The following is a 13,914-nucleotide window of genomic DNA, read 5'->3' as shown; positions in this document are numbered from 1 at the left end:
GCCCTGCCACCCCACAGGCACTGCAGCCTGCCACTCTCTGGCCAATGCCTTCTACTGCCAGTGTCTTCCTGGACACACAGGTGAGGCCCCAGGACAAGGGGCACAAGCATGTCTGGAGCACAGCCGAGCAGACCATGGAGAGCCAGATAGTCTCCACCCATGTGGCAGCCATCACCTGGTCCATCCCCTGCCTCCACGCCCACCCCCACCCAGAAAAGATGCCCTAGGAGCCCTTCACCGGCACATCTAGCACTGGGCCAACATCTAGGAATGGGCTAAGACGGAGGCAGTGACTGATGCAGTGTGTGACGTCTAATCTCCCCCACAATTACAGGCCCATGGTGTGAGGTGGAGATAGACCCCTGCCACAGCCAACCCTGCTTTCATGGAGGGACCTGTGAGGCCACAGCAGGATCACCCCTGGGTTTCATCTGCCACTGCCCCAAGGCAAGTGACCACAAATCTGCCTTCTCTGTTGCCCCCTATACTGACAAAAGGCAAGAATACCTCAGTTGGAATACCAGAAGGGACTGTCGGGGAGCACTGATGTGGAAATTATTGGAAAAAGCCACGCCAAGTTCACAGTGGCAAGTGTCTCTCAGAAGCAGTCAAAGGAAAAGCAGGCAGCTGATAGCATGAATGGAATTTTCAGAAATCACAGGCGTTGCCTAAGGGAAGGTCAGGAGTTCCCCAAGCTCAGGCTGCGTGGTGGGTGGCCTCAGATAGGTTATTTTAACTGTGTGTGTATGTGTATGTATTTATGGGTCTCAGATGATGGAATTAGACTAATCTTAAGCTTTAGTTCCTGATATACTGACATTGGTTTATGCCTGGTCTTCTTTTATTTTATTATTCTAACAATGTAACACCCATGAACCTAACCCAATAATTTCAATATTAATAATAACTTACATCTACTTATGTCCTCCTCCTGTATCCTGTTCCCTCTCTAGAGGAAGAGGAAGACATATGATCCTATTTCTAAGAAGTAAGATAATAATATAAAAACCGGCCGGGCATGGTGGCTCACACCTGTAATCCCAGTACTTTGGGAGGCCAAGGCAGGCGGATCACCTGAGGTCAGGCGTTCGAGACCAGCCTGAAAAACATGGTGAAACCCTGTCTCTACAAAAACATAAAATTAGCTGGGCATGGTGGTGCATGCCTGTAATCCCAGCTATTGGGGAGGCTGAGGCAGGAGAATCGCTTGAACCTGGGAGGCAGAGGTTGCAGTGAGCCGAGATCACACCATTTTGCACTCCAGCCTGGACAACAAGAGTGAAACTCTGTCTCATAATAATAATAATAATAGTAACATTCTATTAACTGTTTAGTCTTCTAGAACTTGCACTGTAATGCCACAGTCCATCAGGTTGTTGCACTCAACTGTGCTTCATCCATTTTCCAAATAATGTAATATGTCATTGTGTGAAATTACCATGGGACATGGTTTCAACATCCACAAAATGATTAACTTGATGCTCTCTGAGGCGCCTTTTAGATATGAGACTGTAGGACCCTCTGCACCATCTTAACCCAACAGTTTGCTTGATGGGGAGTGGGAAGAATAATGCAAGTTCCATCTCCAATATCTCCCCTCCCCTCCACAGGGTTTTGAAGGCCCCACCTGCAGCCACAGGGCCCCTACCTGCGGCCTCCATCACTGCCACCACGGAGGCTTGTGTCTGCCCTCCCCTAAGCCAGGCTTCCCACCACGCTGTGCCTGCCTCAATGGCTATGGGGGTCCTGACTGCCTGACCCCACCAGCTCCTAAAGGCTGTGGCCCTCCCTCCCCATGCCTATACAATGGCAGCTGCTCAGAGACCACGGGCTTGGGGGGCCCAGGCTTTCGATGCTCCTGCCCTCACAGCTCTCCAGGGCCCCGGTGTCAGAAGCCCGGAGCCAAGGGGTGTGAGGGCAGAAGTGGAGATGGGGCGTGCGATGCTGGCTGCAGTGGCCCAGGAGGAAATTGGGATGGAGGGGACTGCTCTCTGGGAGTCCCAGACCCCTGGAAGGGCTGCCCCTCCCACTCTCGGTGCTGGCTTCTCTTCCGGGACGGGCAGTGCCACCCACAGTGTGACTCTGAAGAGTGTCTGTTTGATGGCTACGACTGTGAGACCCCTCCAGCCTGCACGTGAGCCTGAAACCCCCTGGAACCAGGGAAGGAGAGGGGTGGGTGAGAGAAAGAGGAAGGCCGTAGATGGCTCTGAGTTACAGTGTGGCCACAGCCGCGGGCTCCAGGGAGTTTCCACCCTAATAACTATCACTAAATAAGGGTCGAAGACTCTGGACTCCAACCTAGGGTAATGGGGTGGCATCAATACTTAATGTGGGGCGTGGCCTTTGGGCTCCTCTCTGAGGGTTGTGGGAACTCAGGCCTCAAGCCTCCCTCCCTAAGCCTTGCTGCCATGGAGTATCTCCCCTAGCAGTCAGCACCTCACAGAGGGAAAAGGGCCTTGGACTCTCCTTCAGAAACAGAGGACAGCTTGGGAGGGTACAGAGAGGGGACAGTCTAGGGAGACAGGGGTGTTAGCAGACATTGGGGTGTCTGGACTACCATCCAGGACTTGACTAAGCTCATTGCTCCACAGCTGCCCTCTCTTAGCAACCAAAGCCCTGGAGGGCACAAAATATGGGGAATTCTCTCTAGAGTGAAGAGAAGAGTCAGGTTTTAGGGAGGTCCTGAGTCCCCCTCTCCTCACCCCACAGTCCAGCCTATGACCAGTACTGCCACGATCACTTCCACAACGGGCACTGTGAGAAAGGCTGCAACACTGCAGAGTGTGGCTGGGATGGAGGTGACTGCAGGCCTGAAGATGGGGACCCAGAGTGGGGGCCCTCCCTGGCCCTGCTGGTGGTACTGAGCCCCCCAGCCCTAGACCAGCAGCTGTTTGCCCTGGCCCGGGTGTTGTCCCTGACTCTGAGGGTGGGACTCTGGGTAAGGAAGGATCGTGACGGCAGGGACATGGTGTACCCCTATCCTGGGGCCCGGGCTGAAGAAAAGCTAGGAGGAACTCGGGACCCCTCCTATCAGGAGAGATCAGCCCCTCAAACGCAGCCCCTGGGCAAGGAGACCGACTCCCTCAGTGCTGGGTAAGAAGTTAGGTGGAGGGAAGGGCCAGACACCAGTTTTTTTAAGAGGGCAGAGGGAGGGAAGGGAGCCAAGGACCAACACAGAGGTCTCTGAGGTGCCTCCCCTACAGGTTTGTGGTGGTAATGGGTGTGGATTTGTCCCGCTGTGGCCCTGACCACCCGGCATCCCGCTGTCCCTGGGACCCTGGGCTTCTACTCCGCTTCCTTGCTGCGATGGCTGCAGTGGGAGCCCTGGAGCCCCTGCTGCCTGGACCACTGCTGGCTGTCCACCCTCATGCAGGCACTGGTAGGTGACCCCTTGCCACTTTCTCTGACCTCTGTTCCCAGGCCAGCTCTCATGCTAGCAACAGGCAATGGAGGCTGCATCAAACAGGACAACTGAGACTGAAAATGTTCTTTGTGGGGACTTACTTTCCCTAATCCCGCTTTCTCTAATTGAATCTCCCACTGGCCCATTTGTTCTACAGTCTCCTTCCTTATTTCCCTAAGCACATTATCCTAACCTCTGTCATAGCCCTCCAACAAAGGGATGGTTTATCTTCTCTACCAGACTGAGAATATCTAATTGTCTTCGTATCAGACAACTCAGTACATGAAAGAATAATAGGCCGGGCGCAGTGGCTCACGCCTGTAATCCAAACACTTTGGGAGACCAAGGCAGGCGGATCATGAGGTCAGGAGATCGAGATCATCCTGGCTAACACGGTGAAACCCTGTCCCTACTAAAACTAAAAAAAAATTAGCTGGGTGTGGTGGCGGGCGCCTGTAGTCCCAGCTAGTCGGGAGGCTGAGGCAGGAGAATGGCGTGAACCCGGGAGATGGAGCTTGCAGTGAGCCGAGATCGCGCCACTGCACTCCATCCAGCCTGGGCGACAGAGTGAGAGTCCATCTCAAAAAAAAAAAAAAAAAAAAAAAGAACTGCTATATCATACTCACTCTGTGCCTTACTCCAAGCATTTTACATTGTTACCTCATTTAATCCTCCCCCACAACCCCATGAGGCACATACTGCTGGTTGAGTATCCCTCATCTGAAATGCTTGGGAACAAAAGTGTTTCAGATTTCGGATTTTTTTATTTTGGAATATTTGCATTATACTGGTTCAGCATTCCTAATACAATGTCCAAATGCTACAATGAGCATTTCCTTTAAGCGTCATGTTGGTACTCTGAAAGTTTCAGACTTTGGAACATTTCAGATTTGGGATTGGGATCATGGATACTCAACCTGTTTTTTTATGCGTTTGTTTTCTGAGACAGAATCTCACTCTGTCACCCAGACTGGAGTACAGTGACACCATCTTGGCTCACTGCAACCTCCGCCTCTCGGGTTTAAGCAATTCTCTTGCCTCAGACTCCCGAGTAGCTGGAATTACAATGGCATGCCACCACGCCCTGCTAATTTTTTTTGGTTTTTGGGTTTTGTGTTTTGTTTTGTTTTGAGACAGAGTCTCGCCTTGTCACCCAGGCTGGCGTGCAGTGGCGCGATCTCGGCTAACTGCAAGCTCCACCTCCCGGGTTCACACCATTCTCCTGCCTCAGCCTCCCAAGTAGCTGGGACTATAGGCACCCGCCACCACACCCAGCTAATTTTTTGTATTTTTAGTAGAGACGGGGTTTCACCACGTTAAACAGGATGGTCTCGATCTCCTGACCTCGTGATCTGCCCTCCTCAGCCTCCCAAAGTGCTGAGATTACAGGCGTGAGCCACCGCACTTGGCCGCTAATTTTTGTATTTTTAGTAGAGAGGGGATTTTGCCATGTTGGCCAGGCTGGTCTCAAACTCCTGGCCTCATATGATCCACCTGCCTCAGCCTCCCAAAGTGCTGGGATTACAGGCATAAGCCACTGTGCCCAACCTCAACCTATATTATCATCCCCATTTCGCAGATAAAGAAACCAAGGCAAAGACAGGCTATTAAACTTGTCCAAAGGTCTCCCAATAGTAATCAGTCTCACCAGGAGTGGCCTCTCTTTGTGACTCTCTCTCTCCCACCAGCACCCCCTGCCAACCAGCTTCCCTGGCCTGTGCTGTGCTCCCCAGTGGCTGGGGTGATTCTCCTGGCCCTAGGGGCTCTTCTCGTCCTCCAGCTCATCCGGCGTCGACGCCGAGAGCATGGAGCTCTCTGGCTGCCCCCTGGTTTCACTCGACGGCCTAGGACTCAGTCAGCTCCCCACCGACGCCGGCCCCCACTGGGCGAGGACAGCATTGGCCTCAAGTGAGAATGAGGAGAAACCCAGGCTCAGGAAGGGAAGTCTCTCCTATGGTGATATTTACAATTAGAAAAGATAAGAAATACTATTGCAGAAGTCAAAGATAGGGGAAGGAGAGAGGGGTGGGAACCCTACTGGAAATCTTGGAGACCCTGATGGTCATAATTCCGTGTAACCTCTACCCACCCGTTTCCTTCCAGGGCACTGAAGCCAGAGGCAGAAGTTGATGAGGACGGAGTTGTGATGTGCTCAGGCCCTGAGGAGGGAGAGGAGGTGGGCCAGGTGAACGGGCTGGGGCAAGTATGATCTGGAAGTGATGGAAGGGATGAAAGAGCAAATCAACCTTCACTGATCCTTGCTCTTACCCAAAGGCTGAAGAAACAGGCCCACCCTCCAAGTGCCAGTTCTGGTCTCTGAGTGGTGGCTGTGGGGAGCTCCCTCAGGCTGCCATGCTAACTCCTCCCCAGGAATCCGAGATGGAAGCCCCTGACCTGGACACCCGTGGACCTGGTATGTGAGTCAACCCAGACCAAGAAAAAAAAAAAAAAAAAGTCTTTAGACCCTATTAGAATCAGAGAGTCCTTTAATATCAGAACTAGAGGAACTAATTTTAGACTAGTGCCTTAGAAAAATGATTCTCAAAGTGTGGTCCTCAGACAGCAGAATCAGCATCACCTGGGAATTTGTTAGAAATGCAAATTATTGGGCTCCACTACAGAGCTACTGACTCAGGAATTGAAGATGTTAGGCAATCTGTTTTAATAAGCCCTTCAGGTGAATCTGATCCAGACTCGTTTGAGAAAACCACTGCCCTGGAATGTCAGAGAATTAAGCTGCAGGTTCCTTTTACAGAGGAAGAAACTGAAGTCAGAGAAAAGTAGAAAAGTCACTTGACTAAAGCCACACAGAACCGGAACTTAGCTTCCCAACACCTCAGGTTTTGATTCTCTCTGAGCTTACATGTTGTCCCTTCCCCCTTGTTGTGTCATTTAGATTGACCCATTACTCATGTCTTACCAACAGATGGGGTGACACCCCTGATGTCCGCGGTTTGCTGTGGGGAAGTAGAGTCCAGGACCTTCCAAGGGGCATGGTTGGGATGTCCTGGGCCCTGGGAACCTCTGCTGGATGGAGGGGCCTGTCCCCAGGCTCACACCGTGGGCACTGGGGAGACCCCCCTGCACCTGGCTGCCCGATTCTGCCGGCCAACCGCTGCCCGCCGCCTCCTTGAGGCTGGAGCCAACCCCAACCAGCCAGACCGCGCAGGGCGCACACCCCTTCATGCTGCTGTGGCTGCTGATGCTCGCGAGGTCTGCCAGGTTGGCACACACTGAGGTCCCTACAGGGAATGGGGCGAGCTTACAAGTAAAGCTGGACAGAAGCATCCCCTAGAGTTTGACAAAGAGGAAACTGGTGTGATTGGGAACCTGACAGGGAAACTGCGGAGGATGGCTGAATATGGATTGTGAGTGGGGTTAAAAGTGTAAGGAACTTGAGTTGGCAGTCCAGGGTACCCCAGGGGTCACTGGCCCTCTGTCTCCCCAGCTTCTGCTCCGTAGCAGACAAACTGCAGTGGACGCTCGCACAGAGGACGGGACCACACCCTTGATGCTGGCTGCCAGACTGGCAGTGGAAGACCTGGTTGAAGAACTGATTGCAGCCCAAGCAGACGTGGGGGCCAGAGATAAATGGGGTATGTAGAGGAAGGGGTGATGTGTGCTGTAGAGAAGTTGAGCAGATGGGGTGGGAGATGGAGTGCAAAATATAGGTGCAGTGGAGGGGCATTCCCTCTCATCCTGCTGTTAAGGCTGTCAATCTGCGATGCGGTGGAAATACGGGCCGTATGAGTTTCCCCCCCAACTTCTACCGTCAACACCACACTGGCCCTCTGCTCCAGCTTACTGGGGAACTGGCATGGAAGACAGTGTGTGTGGAAAGGGGGCGGGATCTCGTCGGGGGGGACGGTTTCCCAGTCTCACCGACCCCAGAACAATGCCCCATTGTCCCTCCCGAGCACTGATGACGTCACCAGGGCAACATTTCCTACAGGCCGGTAGTCTCCTGGGCAACGCTTCCCGCCTTTGAGGGACCAACCGGCCCAAATAGCCCTTCCCCCAAGGACAGAACCCGTGGGAAACCGGAACCCAGGCGTCTGGCCCCCAACAGCGGTAACAACCTCCCACGTCGTCCCCTAGGGAAAACTGCGCTGCACTGGGCTGCTGCCGTGAACAACGCCCGAGCCGCCCGCTCGCTTCTTCAGGCCGGAGCCGATAAAGACGCCCAAGACAGCAGGGTTAGATGGGACAGAGGGCTTCCCACAAAACAGTCGGGCGCAGGAGAGATGGAAAGTGCGGTAACCCGCAAAGCCTGAAGGGAGAGGGGCCAGTGGTCCCCCAAGTGAAGGTAGAAAGGCCCAGTCCTGTGGGCGTGGCCTGCCCTGATATCGCCCCTGGCTCTTTCCTCCTGTGCAGGAGCAGACGCCGCTGTTCCTGGCGGCACGGGAAGGAGCGGTGGAAGTAGCCCAGCTGCTGCTGGGGCTGGGGGCAGCCCGAGAGCTGCGGGACCAGGCTGGGCTAGCGCCCGCGGACGTCGCTCGCCAACGAAACCACTGGGATCTGCTGACGCTGCTGGAAGGGGCGGGGCCACTAGAAGCCCGTCACAAAGCCACGCCCGGTCGCGAGTCCGGGCCCTTCCCGCGCGCACGGACGACGTCCGTAAGCGTGCCCCCGCATGGGGGCGGGGCTCTGCCGCGCTGCCGGACGCTGTCAGCCGGAGCAGGCCCTCGTGGGGGCGGAGCTTGTCGGCAGGCTCGGACTTGGTCCGTAGACTTGGCTGTGCGGGGGGGCGGGGCCTATTATCATTGCCGGAGCTTCTCGGGAGGAGGAGCAGGAGGAGGCCCGCCTCCTCGCGGCCGTAGGTTTTCTGCAGGCATGCGCGGGCCTCGGCCCAACCCTGCGATAATGCGAGGAAGCTACGGAGTGGCTGCCGGGCGCGGAGGCAGGGGCCCAACGGATGACTGGCCCTGTGATTGGGTGGCCCTGGGAGCTTGCGGTCCTGCCTCTAACATTCCAAACCCGCCTTCTTGCCTTACTCCGTCCCCGGAGCGGGGATCCCCTCAACTTGACTGGGGTCCCCCAGCCCACCAAGAAATGCCCATAAACCAAGGAGGAGAGGGCAAAAAATAGGAGAATACATGGTAGGGAGGAATTCCAAAATGATTACCCATTAAAAGGCAGGCTGGAAGGCCTTCCTGGTTTTAAGATGGAGCCCCAAAAATGAAGGGTTGTGAGTTTAGTTTCTCTCCTAAAATGAATGTATGCCCACCAGAGCAGGCATCTTCCACATGGAGAAGCTGCAGCTCTGGAAAGAGGGTTTACAATGCTAGGATGAGGCAGGCCCAGTCCTCCTCCAGAAAATAAGGCCACAGGAGGGCAGAGTGGAGTGGAACTACCCCTAAATTGGAACCAAGAACTACAGGCATATGGGATGTAAGATGTTCTTTCTATATATGGTTTCCAAAGGGAGCTCCCTTCATCCATTGTCCCCACTGCCCACAAATGGCTGACAAATATTTATTGGACACCAACTATGTGCCAGGCACTGTGTAGATGCTGAAAAGTGGCCAAGGGCCGCCCCAGCTGATGACTCCTTGCATTCCCTCCCCTCACAACAAAGAAACTCCACTGCGGGGATGAAGCGCTTCTTCTAGCCACTGCTATCACTATTTAAGAACCCTAAATCTGTCACCCATAATAAAGCTGATTTGAAGTGTTACCTTTTTTTGGAGGAGTTGGGGAGAAGAATGGGAAAAAAGATGGGAGTGACTGCATAGTGTCAGCATTTTGTGCTTTCGGCTCAGCATTTGCATTGAATGGAGGATGTAAGTATAGTTTAAAAGCAAGAATAAGTATATTTAGGGGCCCTATGATAATTTAGGGTATTATCTGAAAGCAAGAGTCTAGTAGCCAAGGGAGAACCCACACACACACTAGGTCAGGGGTCCCCAACCCCTGGGCCGCAGACTGGTACTGGTCCATGGCCTCTTAGGAGCTGGGCCACACAGCAGGAGGTGAGCAAGCATTACTGCCCAAGCTCCACCTCCTGTCAGATAAGCATAAGCATTAGATTCTCATAGGAGCTCGAATCCTATTGTGAACTGCGCATGCAAGGGATCTAAGTTTCTTGCTTCTTATGAGAATCTAATGCCTAATGATCTGGGGTGGAACAGTTTCATACTGAAACCAGCCCCCCAACCCCACTGACCATGGAATAATTGTCTTCCATGAAACTCTTCCCTGGTGCCAAAAAGATAGGAGACCACTGCACTAGATGATGCACACACTTTGTCCCTCATCCTAGGGCTTTTAGTTATGGCCACTTAGGAGATTCCTAAGGCCACAAGTCAAGTAGATGGAGAGAGTGTCTTAAAGAAACTGTCCACCTTGCAGCAACATGTTGCTAGGTTTGAAACATGAAGTCATGAGGCATTTTGAAAGCCAATAATATCTACAGTTTATTGAGTATCCACTATGCATCAAGTGCTTTATTACATTTAATACATCAACTCTATGAAGTAGGTGCTATTAAAACCCTATTTTACTCTTTCAGAAATTGAGGCACAGAGATCTGCTCAAGATTGCAAAGGAATAAGTGGCAGGACCAGATCTCCTCTTCATCACATTTCACATTCCAAATCACTCAGCTATAAACTCCCTAACATGACAGGCTGCCATTTAGAGGTACCAAATGGCTGTCTGCCCTGCTCCTTCCTTGATGCCAACCAACCTGATTAGCATTGATCAAAGACCAAGCCAGAGAGGTAGTCCTCTCCCTTTTCGATTTCATTTCATTTCTTTCTTTTTCTGAAACAGGGTCTTGCTCTGTTGCCCAGGCTGGAGTGCAGTGGTACCAATGGCTCACTGCAGCCTCAACCTCCTGGGCTCAAGCAGTCTTCCCACCTCAGCCTCTCATTTTTCCATATCTACATCTCTTATACCCAAAATAGGTTTTCCCTTGCCCCTTATCTGCACTAAACTATAAGTTTCCAAAATGAAGCCTTCCTGTACTCTCACATTTGGTACACATCTTGTCTCCTGAATAGAGTGTATATTTTATTTTACTTTATTTTATTTTATTTTATTTTTATTTTGGAGACAGAGTCTCGCTCTGTCACCCAGGCTGGAGTGCAGTGGCACAATCTTGGCTTACTGCAACCTCTGCCTCCTGGGTTCAAGCAATTCTCCTGCCTCAACCTCCTGAGTAGCTGGGACTACAGGCGCATGTGGCCACGCCCGGCTAATTTTTTGTATTTTAGTAGAGGCGGGGTTTCACTATGTTGCCCAGGCTGGTCTCGAACTTCTGAGCTCAGGCCATCCACCCTCCTAGGCCTCCCAAAGTGCTAGGATTACAGGTGTGAGCCACAGCTGCCGACCATCTCCTGAATAGACTATAAATACCTGAAGGTCAGGGATTATTCAATACATATATATTGAATACTTAATACGTGTTGGACCCATTGCTAGGGTTTTATGTATATATTTGAGAGCTCCACATCCCTAGGTCTGAATCCTCTACTTCCCACTGGAACCATGCCCCCTCCCAGACCCAGTAAGTAAGAGGGAAGATCGGGAGGGCCAAATCCTACAGCAGGGTCTATCTCAGGGAGGGAAGGGACCTGGTTGGGGGGAGGGGGATTCTGAGGAGTGAAACCACTTCCTGTGTAGCTAGTTCCTGTGTTGACAGAAAGAGCAGAAGAGGAGGTGGGGTGGAGGGAGCAGAGTCAGGGATTAGGGGGCTACTGAGGCTCTGGAGATGAGACTGCCAGGAGTCCTTCCCCACCATCAGCCCCCTCCACTCCTGCAGCTGGAGGAGTTTTTCCCAGTCTCTGTGCTCCCCTGGGGTGAGAGAGACTGAACAAGCTGTTTGGGTGGGAAAAGAGAATGGAGGAAGTTGACAGGGATGGGCGGGGCCCGTGGGGGGGCTGACCAGGAACCCAGCTTCCTGCTCAGTACCCAGGCATCCAGCCCCCAGCTCACCCCCACCCCTTCCAGCCCCCACTCCCCTCAGGAACCCAAGGTTCCGGCCCTCCTCCCAAATCCCAGCCACCCCTCCCCCACCAGTTTCTCCCCTCCAGGGGATGGAGGCTGAGAGACCCCAGGAAGAAGAGGATGGTGAGCAGGTGAGCTGGGCACGGGGTTGGGGAGGCTGACACTGGGAAAGAAGGGAGGTGAGAGGATCTGGGGCAGAAATATAGGGACACAGGGGCCTTGTAAGGCTTGGGCAAACTGAGGCAGGAACAGAGACACACAGAGAGGAAACGGGCCACTGACCTAGCCCCTGTCCACTCCACCCACTTCAACCACCACTGCTTGACTGGAATGGACATATTTTGGCATCAGGGCCCCCCTCAGGATGAGCAAGGCTGGCCCCCTCCAAACTCCACCACTCGGCCTTGGCGATCTGCTCCTCCGTCCCCTCCTCCTCCAGGGACCCGCCACACAGGTACCCCTACCCACCCAGGGAGAGCCCTGACCCTGGTGCCCACATCCTGATCCCATTACCAAGGCCCAGTCCATTGTGGGCCCTCTCCCCACCTTCTCCAGACTCCCCTTGGGATTACCCATTGCGCCGCCTCTCCTCTGACCCAAAGTCCCTAATCACATCACCCTATTCACACTCCCCCACGGCTCCTGTCTGCCAACCTCTCTGGGTCTCTGAGCCCTCCACACCCCTCTCCCCAGCACTAGGACCCCGCTCGGCCTCCCTGCTCTCCCTGCAGACTGAGCTCCTTCTGGACCTGGTGGCTGAAGCCCAGTCCCGCCGCCTAGAGGAGCAGAGGGCCACCTTCTTCACCCCACAAAACCCCCCAAGCCGAGCCCCTGCCCCACTCCGTCCTCTCGAGGACAGAGAACAGCTTTACAGCACCATCCTCAGTCACCAGGTAAGACATCCCCCCAGGAGGCAAACCCAGGCCTCCTGGTCTCTTGGCCCTGTTCTCTTTTGGGTTCTACTCCTGCTTCTCCCTAGGCACCCCATCACCTTCACAGGTTTCCTATATGCCTCCCCATACCAACCCTTGATCCTCTCAAGAACCTCCTCCCCTCCGACCCTCACCAAAGCTCTTCCTCTGCCTCCACTCCTCCAGTGCCAGCGGATGGAAGCCCAGCGGTCAGAGCCTCCCCTCCCTCCAGGGGGGCAGGAGCTCCTGGAGTTGCTGCTGAGAGTTCAGGGTGGGGGTCGAATGGAGGAGCAAAGGTCCCGGCCCCCCACACACACCTGCTGAGACTTGAGCCCCCAGCCAGCCCTTCCTCGCCCCTGGTCTGAAAGCTGGGCAGCCTATTGCATGCCCTCAACTCTTGCTTGGCGGGGGTAACAGAGACTGAAAGACGCAGCGCAAATCTCAATATTCATCGCCCACATCACCTTCCCTGGGAACTGGATGGGGTGAAAGGCCTCAAACTCTGGGAACAGGCGAGGTGGAACGTGGATTTAACTCCCCCCCGCACAGGTCCATGGGAGCTTGAGGCAGTAAGGGGGATCCCAGGCACCCATCTCAATGAGTGGCTGGGAGTCTTTTCCCTAACTTGTGGGGACACCACCAATTGTCGAGCTACTAGGCACTAGGGTCTGAGGGCTCAGGCCTCCTCCTGAGAGGTTATAACCTGAGAGACAGCTCTACCCTTCCTCCCAGTAAGAAGGGAAGGTGGGTGGGCACCTGAGAGATTAAGACTATTCTCCCAGTCCCACTACCAGCACCCCCATCCCTGAGACTGAGGGGTTTAGAGGCTGTGAATGGACCTTCAGCCCTGCCCACCCTCCCTCCCCACTGCTGCTGAGTCTGTCCGATGTTTTGGTTGTGTGAATAAATGTAATACCCCTCTGGACTGAAGACTGGTGTCTGGGGGACCAGGGCGGGGTGAAGGGTAGGAAGGTGAGGCCAGAGGCCGCCTCTCTCCCCAGTCTGGCCAGAGGCCAGCTCCCCTCCCTGGCTGGTTAATTACTGGCTCATTAAGCAGCGGCTGGAGACCTCCCTAATTATCTCCCCCAGCCCCCCTCTCCTGGTTTTAATTAAGTAGAACAGGGAGGGGAGTCATTAGAACAAGAAATATGAACTGAGCTGTCGGTGAACCCAGGCATTCCAGCGGCGTGAGTCCACATCGCCTAGATCCCTGATTCAGGACCCAGGTGGCAGACCCCCGCAGCCGCCAACACGCCCCTACTCCCAGGCCGCGGAAGTCCAGCCAGGGGGCTTTCCCATATTTTTCAGATAGCCCGTCTCCTCCCCTCATCCCCTCTTCCCTCTCCCCTCCTCCACTCGGTCTCAGTTCCTCTGTTTCTGTGTCTCTCTCTCCGCCCCCAGCTCCTCCCTGTTCCTCCTCTCTTCTCCCCTCCTCTTCCTCCCCGGCTCCCCTCCCCCAGCCTCCCTCCCTCGCTCCCCCCCTTCTCCCTCCTCCCTCCTCCCTCTCTCTCACACACACCCCCGCTTGGGCCTCCTCTCTCTCTCCGGCTCCATTTTCTCCGCCGCCGGGGGCCGGGGTCTCCTGTGGGGGGCCCAGCCGGTACCCCAGGTCTCCCTTCAGTGCCGGGGTGAACCCCCGGGGGAGCCGGG

At 54.3% G+C, this 13,914-nt stretch overlaps 2 protein-coding genes across 4 annotated transcripts in view; both read left to right on the top strand.

Moving 5' to 3' along the window:
- The window catches only part of LOC105531504 (neurogenic locus notch homolog protein 4), a 42,326-nt gene extending 33,246 nt beyond the window's left edge, over window positions 1-9,080 (top strand). Inside the window, exons 20-30 of one of the 2 annotated variants that reach the window (XM_011969423.1) lie at window positions 335-447; window positions 1,611-2,134; window positions 2,710-3,093; window positions 3,204-3,379; window positions 5,092-5,311; window positions 5,507-5,579; window positions 5,678-5,816; window positions 6,330-6,625; window positions 6,852-6,999; window positions 7,502-7,599; window positions 7,778-9,080. In XM_011969423.1, coding sequence (XP_011824813.1) covers window positions 335-447; window positions 1,611-2,134; window positions 2,710-3,093; window positions 3,204-3,379; window positions 5,092-5,311; window positions 5,507-5,579; window positions 5,678-5,816; window positions 6,330-6,625; window positions 6,852-6,999; window positions 7,502-7,599; window positions 7,778-8,491 — 2,885 coding nt within the window. In that variant the 3' untranslated portion in view covers window positions 8,492-9,080. Of the gene's footprint in view, window positions 1-334; window positions 448-1,610; window positions 2,135-2,709; window positions 3,094-3,203; window positions 3,380-5,091; window positions 5,312-5,506; window positions 5,589-5,677; window positions 5,817-6,329; window positions 6,626-6,851; window positions 7,000-7,501; window positions 7,600-7,777 lie in introns of both variants that reach the window. The other variant, XM_011969422.1, reaches the window with a different exon arrangement.
- Window positions 9,081-10,651: 1,571 nt separating this feature from the next.
- GPSM3 (G-protein signaling modulator 3) lies at window positions 10,652-13,189 on the top strand. 2 transcript variants are annotated; one of them, XM_011969426.1, is made up of 4 exons: window positions 10,652-11,484; window positions 11,705-11,807; window positions 12,085-12,246; window positions 12,451-13,189. In XM_011969426.1, the coding sequence occupies exons 1-4, from the start codon at window positions 11,474-11,476 to the stop codon at window positions 12,586-12,588; spliced, it is 414 nt and encodes a 137-aa protein (XP_011824816.1). In that variant the 5' UTR covers window positions 10,652-11,473; the 3' UTR covers window positions 12,589-13,189. The 2 variants fall into 2 exon arrangements, with proteins under 2 accessions (XP_011824816.1, XP_011824815.1); XM_011969425.1 differs by having other exon boundaries at window positions 12,047-12,246.
- The last annotated feature ends 725 nt before the right edge of the window (window positions 13,190-13,914 follow it).

Source organism: Mandrillus leucophaeus, unplaced genomic scaffold (genome assembly GCF_000951045.1).
Source record: "Mandrillus leucophaeus isolate KB7577 unplaced genomic scaffold, Mleu.le_1.0 Scaffold890, whole genome shotgun sequence".
Lineage (NCBI taxonomy): Eukaryota > Metazoa > Chordata > Mammalia > Primates > Cercopithecidae > Mandrillus > Mandrillus leucophaeus.
Note: the sequence above shows the minus strand (reverse complement) of the source record. Positions and strands in the feature narration are given on the sequence as shown.